At 49.9% G+C, this 7,333-nt stretch overlaps 1 protein-coding gene across 1 annotated transcript; it reads left to right on the top strand.

The window, feature by feature from the left end:
- Positions 1-1,456: 1,456 nt before the first annotated feature.
- Positions 1,457-1,622, top strand: STPG1 (sperm-tail PG-rich repeat containing 1; the record flags this gene model as incomplete). Its single annotated transcript, XM_009877309.1, has 1 exon — positions 1,457-1,622. A coding segment is annotated over one exon (166 nt), but the record flags the coding sequence as incomplete, so codon positions are not given.
- Between the last annotated feature and the right edge of the window lie 5,711 nt (positions 1,623-7,333).

The raw sequence follows: 7,333 nt of genomic DNA, 5'->3' as shown, positions 1-7,333 counted from the left end.
CGCGTTTGAATGTTTAATGCAGGTGTCTTCTTGCTACCTCCCCGCGCCTGTGCTTGAACTGGACTTTTCCATCATTGAACTAGCCTTGACCATTTGATATTTTCTCTGGCTATAGCCTGATTAGAAGAAGTCAGTTCCACAAACACTCCAGCAGTTTTCTGCAGGCTTGAACAAACTGAAAAATGCAGATTCTTCAAGTCATCCTTAGCTCAAACCTATCAGCCCACCCTGCAGCCCCGGCAGCAACAGTATCGGTGACGTCTCCTTTTCTCTGTAGCACTTTCCGAGGGCTGCCACAGGGATCCTCCTTAGGTGTTTTGGCAGCACCAGCTCACGTTTTGTGCTCAGCTGGTGACTTAAACAAAACCAGACACTCAGAGCTGACGACGGAGAAGTCTGGAGACGGCAGTTACACACACAAAACCACATTTTCTGCAAGAATTTCAAGTCCTCGGCGTCTGTGTAAATGCAACCTTCACATGCTGGGCAGTCACAAAGAGACCTACCTGCAGCTGGTAAGCACTCCCAGATTTTGGCCCTAATACTGCCTCCAGCTGTATCATTAGAATCACTCACAACGGAGACAACTGGATTTTAAATGTGGCTTTTCCTTTGTTGGTAATTACCCACTGGTAAAGTCAATTCCAAGGCACTCACAAGCCCTTTTTCTGCAACAGGCCTCTATGGATTTCTGCAAGCAAAGCAATGACGTTTCTGGCCAGACAGTGTTTATGTCCAAAACCACAAAAGGATTACATTTGGAGAAATTTGGAAAATGGCCTTCTCTGTGTATGCGAGCCTTGAGCTGGGAGGAAAGATGTGGCTGGTGATTTTGGTTGTGCATCGTCACTCAGAGCTTCTGAAGGCACGTTCGATGTGAGGAGGTGACGGGACACTACTGAGTCTCCCTCCCAAGAGCTATGGGTAGGTCCCTTTCAAACTCTGCTGAGACAACCATCCGGAAACCATCCTGACAGTTTTGAGCACCCATAAGGAGTGGCTAGAACACCCCACAGCTCCGTCTCGCTGCCAGAGGCTTCAGGAGAAGCCACCTTAGTGCGTCATGTACCAAGCTCCCCAGTACTCCAGCTGCAAAGGAAGCCAGCCTGTTGCCTGGTGAGGTCTGAGACCCGGAGCGTGAGGGCACGTGGCTTATCTTACAAGTTATACCACATGTGAGTTCTCCTCCTGTTTTCTGGATTCTTTAAAATTGCAAATATCTCCGTCCTGATCCAAATATCTCAGGACAAAGTTTAGTGTTGTCTTATCAGTGTCCCTCGAAATAAGCTCTGCCCAGGACAGCACTTTTTAAATCCAGAAGTGATTTCCTCATACAGTCCTGTTAGACTGGTTCTTTTTCCTCCTGTTACATTCACTGACTGATGCACTCTCCTTCCTCACTGCCACAGCTGTGGCCTTGTTTGGTACTCACTTCCCTTTCCTGTTTGTCTTGTAGGTCACTACGACATCAATGATTCCCTCATCACGGTGTCTCCCAAGGGGATAACGTCTTGCTTCAGGTCAAAGACCTCGTGCCCAACAAGGATGTACAGGTTTGCTCCGGAGCCTGCGACCTGTCAGCCACATAAACCTGCCACGGAAGCTAAGAAAACTCCTTCCAGGTAAGTCCAGCCTGGAGGATTTTCCATTTTCATGGGACGTAAGAAAATACGTCGGGCAGCAGAGTGGTCCCACCATATTGCCTGGTCCAGTGGGGCCACTTATTGCCTCAGGTTTGCAGGGACTGGCTCAGAGGTGGAAGCGTTACAGTGCGCTGCCTTGGAGGGGCGTGTGGGTTGATAACACCCCGGAGCAGTGTATCAGAGGTACCTTTATCAGATGATCTCTCAGGCATTTATAAACAGTAATTAAATACTGCACCACCCTTATGATGCAGGGGTAATTTCTTATCCCCATTGTACAGAGCAAGAAGCCAGAGCACACATGACCTGGAAAAAGATCCTTCATAACCCAGGCAGAGGTTTTAAGCATCAGGCTGCCTTTCTTTTGCACTGCCAGTGCCTAAACTCACCCTCGGAGGAGAACATGGGGCAGAAAGAGTTAGATCGGGGAACCACTGGGCAGAAACAGCGAGGGATGCTTGTGGGGCTACACAGCATCTCAAGAAACCTGATGGGTAAAATCTGGGCATTTCCTCAGCTCCCGCTAAGGCTGGGAATTAGAGCTGGAAAGAGGCTTGTAAAAGTCTCAAGCACTTCCTTCAAACCAGAACTGCCATCCCTTTGTGTTCCCTCCACTTGTTTCAAAGAGATGAAAAGGCAAGAAGCTCCCTTCTCCCAAGCCCTCCTCCCCCTTGGCATCTGCATGAGAAGACAAACAAACCTGCCTATCAGCAAATTGTTCAAGTACATTTATTGTCACCGCGCAGTGACGTTCTCTGGCCTAAGATTAAGATCAACAATAAATTCCTGGCCACGGAAAAGAATGAGACCATGAGAAAGCCCACAGCTCTCCTTACCCAACAGGTGTATCTTTACTACATCTCTCAGCAGTTGTATCTTGTAACAGGGGTTTTGTAAAAAGAGTGGGAAGCTGGAGGCTGGGAGGGAAGCAGTGCCAAGTGGCGTTTGATAAGAACAGAGGGCTAGAGGAAAGGGCAAATTAAATACGAGGAGAGAAGATCACCAGTCTGTATTATCAGAAAACACAAAAACACCCCACGCCCAACTTCTGGGGTTAGAGCCTGCTCCCTCTCCTGTTTCGGTTGGTGGGAGAGAATGGGAGGAACTCCCAGCTGGAGGCCTTTGGCATCACTGTCTTGATTTCAGCCCTATCTCCCTCTGGAGCTGCTGGGCAGCCCGGTCTGTACAGAGGCTGGACCACTGGCAGCTCTTTCTGTTTTACAATAAACCGAGCCGTCTGTCTCTAGCATTGCAATTGGACCCTTTTTCCTCTAGGACATTTCCGAAAGATTTTGGCTGAGGAGGATAAAGCATCCGCCTCCCCAAAGTACTTAACAGAAACCACAGTTTCTGTTTCCAGACATCAACCCCACCGGTATGGGACAAAATTCTCAGATCTCTTTTTCTCCTGACAGACAGAAATTCTGCTTGACTCTCTGCTCTGGCCATCCCACCTTGTAAAGATCCTTCTTGGCCTGGGCCTGGGCAGTCCAACCTCGTGGATTACAAAGGGTCTCCAAAGCGGGACTGCTCAAGCGCTGTGTTCATCTCAGGGTGATGGACAGAGCATGGATCACAGAGAGGGTTCCCTGGGCCAGGTGAACGTAAGAATTGTTCTGAAGTCCCTGTCACTGCCAGAAATAGCAAAACACAAATGTGACTAAAGAGCGCTATTGCCAACTCAACAGGAAAATAAAAACGAAGCATCTCCTGACACCTTTAGGTGGTCTAATGTCATCCAAGGGGCAACACAGCAGCAACATGGCAGAAGCAGCACCAGAATCCTGCCTGTCAGCTCCTTGTCCAATTTGCTGGTCCATATTTTACAATATTATTTTTAAAAGCAAGACTGAAAAAAACGTGTTTGCAATGTAAAGACCATTAAAACATCACCGACTGTCAGCATGTTCGACAAACAGGTTCTGTGAGTTCTGGTGCATGTGTAAAACTATCACATAATTCTGTCTGTTGTACCAACAGACGTTTCAGCTGCGATATTTTTCGATGTGATTGGAAGAGAGGAGCACTTGCAAGAAGGGGGGGAAGCACGTTTTCTGAGAGAGCCTCTGTGCCCTGGCCATGGAGCAGCGTCACGGAGCACCTCAGCATGGTCTCCTTGGGCTTGTTCTCCTCCTGTCCTCCACAGGCTTCAGAGCTTTCCTCATGTAAAGCTGAGTAAAACAGGAGAAGAAACACATCCTGCAGCTTGTAAGCAGGAAATGCCTGGGGAAGTGGGAGGTGGGACCCACTCGCGGTGAGGAACGGGTTAAACACACACCACCCTGCCCCACAGTGCAGTGCCACCAGTCCCTCCGGCCAAGACCAGCGGGCAGAGCTGGAGCGGTTCCTCAACAGCAGAGAGACAGCCTGGGTGAGGAGCGGTGCCACATTCCGACCCTGATGGGTACAAGAGGCAGCTGCAGGGACAAACCTGCTGCAGCCTCCTCGTGTTGAGCAGGTCTTGGCAGGGCGGACACAGAGCTCAGCTCAGCCTGGGTGGATCGTGTCCCTCCGTGCCCGTCGGCTAATGGTTGCCAGGCGCGAGTAACATTATTTTTTTCAGTTAGTCAAACTCATCATTCTTGCCCTGTTTATTTCTCCTGAGATTCTTAAGTCATTCTGGGAGGTTACTGAAGGACTGGCAAAGCAGACAATAGCAACGCTGCTATTATTTCTCATGTTTGAACTTACCCAGCTGCAGATTTTGTACCGGCCACAGACAGCGAGAGAACACGCTGGTGCCATTGGTCTCTCCAGAGCCCTTGCGGCAGCACAAATGGGGTAATGGGCTTTTCTGGAGCCACGTCCAGATCATATCCCAGACTTGCAACGCACGGCGTCGACATGCCAACTCCCCGAGAGCTGTTGTGCTGACTAAGCTGGACAGGAGCCCCAGCTGACGTAATTCAGCCCTTTTCAGTTAAAGGAACAGAGCTAGAGCAGTTTATTCACGTGGAAGGTCTGGCTCACAAGTGTTAAAGACGGTTCCCAAATTAATTAAAGGGGAAGGGAACAGGCTAGAAATACCTTCTGCGGGTGGTGGAGAAATGCCCTCTCTTTCATTACCATCAGTCTTAGACCAATTTGATTAGACAGCCCTGCAATTCTGTGTCAGTGCATGAAAAGGACGAGGGGACACTGTTACCACAGACACAGCCATTCGAGCCATCTTCGTTCTCTTGCTAGAAAAGAAACAACCACATCTCCTTTCCACTCTAGCCTGAAAAGAGGGGAAGAAAGGCCACTGGCTCAGAACTCAGAGGTGACTTGAGCCCTTCGCTCACCAGAACGCACAACACATATGGAATTATTCTGTGTTACACCCCAAAGAGCAGAGCAAAACACAGTTACATCAGGCAGTGGCTGATACAAAGCAGCAGCTTTATCACAGGCTGGTTATTCTGCAGTTGCTGCTGCCTGGGATGTTTGGAGCCAGTGTCCCAGTGTTTCCAGGGACTCCAGGTAACTCCCTGCACAGGATTCACAGTCAAATGTATAATCAAGACAACTCTTGATGTACTAAAGCTCAACCAAAGTCTGTGCGCACCAACTGTTTGCACTAAACTCTAAATAATTCTATGGCCAAGGACACCTTCCAGCTGGAGAGAGCAGGACACTCACACAGGCTGAGGGTTTTAGTGCCCATCTCACCGATCACAAATTTAGTTACACAAATCCAAGGAACTACAGAGGAAACAGGCGAGAAAGCAGCGCGGAGAGGACCCTCGCTGGCTTCGTTAAAGCTTTCCACGCTGCCAAACGGATGCAGAGTTTCTTTTTCCTCTGTCTCTGATCCTCTCCGATACCCAGCACAGTGCCAGGGCATCTCCAAACACAACGTGTGGGTGTTCTAACAAAACACAGGATGCTGTCCTTCCCTTTCTAGCGAGGGAGAACCACACCACACACCGAGATCCTCAGCTGCTTGGCTGATGACGCAAGGAGTGAATAAGCGTGAATAAAGACATAGAAACTGGGTGTTATTTGTGGAAGCGAAGAGCAGAGCCCTCCACCCAGCACCAGGGATATCAGAGCTCTTGCACAACTCAGCTCACACGCTGCTGTGTTTCTTTTTTGATCTAGAAGTTTTCCTTTCTCTACAGCTATGGTAGGGAGCAGCTCCCAGTGCCGGGAGCAGCACAACCCGGGCACCAGAGCAGGGGTGCTCAGACGGGACTTCTGCCTGCGAAGCACACGTGAGCTCGCCGTGAGCGGTCCTGTCCCCAGCCTGCCGCGGTTGGCTCAGCAGCTAATGAGCACGACTTAATTCTGTATGTCAGAAAATTAGTATTAGCTAAAGGTGATTTGAAAGCTTTCAGATTTGTGGATGGTGAGTAATTACTACAATTAATGCTCATTGGAAAAAAAAAAAAAGAAAACGACAAAAAAACCTCTCCTCTTGGTGCTTTTGTCTGATAAATCAAGAGAAAACAGGTGCTGGAGGCTGCCCATAGACGTCACCCTGGTGAGGAGTCCCTCCCTGTCAAGGTACAAATACAGGAGGGCAGCACAGGCACATCCTGCCCCCCTGCCACTCGCTCACTCGGAGGACGGACACGGCGTGTGCAGCGCAGCGTCAGGCCTCGGCGCAGCTGAAGGATGATGCCCGTGCGGGACACGTGTCAAACCGCCACACTCCGCGTGTGCCCAGACACTCTCCGCCGCCCGGCCGGGACGTTTTACGAGCCGGTTGACTTGAGCATTTCTGCCTCGAGTCAGCACAAACCAGCTGCCGACTGTCCAGAGCAGACACCGCTCCCGAGGAAGCTGCTTTCATTTGTCAGCGTGAGCCCTTTGCAAAACACGAGCGGGTTCATACTTTCACACGACCTTTGCTCGCTCGGAGGTGAATCGCCTTCATCACTTGTATCTTAATCTTCAAAAGGAACTGGTGGGCTCCAGGCAAGGAGTCAAGAATGCTTTCACATATTTGGGAGCTCTGCTTTACGCAACTTCTACGGCAACTCGCCTTTGCTGGAAGGGATAAACGATACTGAGCCAGTCAGCAAAACACCCACCTCGGCCGGCGGGGGCAGTGACTCTGCTCTTACGCTGCCGTGAATCAACCAGCATTTCCCTGCGCGCAGCGGAGTTACCGTGATTTAAAACCTGACAAGTCAGGATTACCCAGATCCTGCTCTGCTTTACGCAACTTCTACGGCAACTCGCCTTTGCTGGAAGGGATAAACGATACTGAGCCAGTCAGCAAAACACCCACCTCGGCCGGCGGGGGCAGTGACTCTGCTCTTACGCTGCCGTGAATCAACCAGCATTTCCCTGCGCGCAGCGGAGTTACCGTGATTTAAAACCTGACAAGTCAGGATTACCCAGATCCTGCACAGAAAAAGGACAATGTTCTCTGCCTCCAACCCATCAACAGAAAGCGTGTGTGTGTGTGGGAAGTTATTTGTGCTGTGCGAACACACAAAGCTCCGGCCGGGGCAGTTCTCACCCAGCAAAAGTTAGGGTGGGTTTGTAGGCACCATGAAATGTGTCACAGTAAAATCCAGAAAAATCCATCATTGTTCTGCTGTGAACCCACAGTTACAACACGAGATGATTTTTGCTGTTGTAAATTGGGAGTAACGTTACTCCAGTCAATAGAGTCGGACTAGCGTAAGAGAAGCAGCAGCCGTGGTTACATCAACAGGAATTATTGGCCTTTTAGAGCAACTAATAGAGGGGGGAGA

The sequence above is a fragment of the Apaloderma vittatum genome, unplaced genomic scaffold, assembly GCF_000703405.1.
Source record: "Apaloderma vittatum isolate BGI_N311 unplaced genomic scaffold, ASM70340v1 scaffold26069, whole genome shotgun sequence".
NCBI classification, from domain to species: Eukaryota; Metazoa; Chordata; class Aves; order Trogoniformes; family Trogonidae; genus Apaloderma; species Apaloderma vittatum.
Note: the sequence above shows the minus strand (reverse complement) of the source record. Positions and strands in the feature narration are given on the sequence as shown.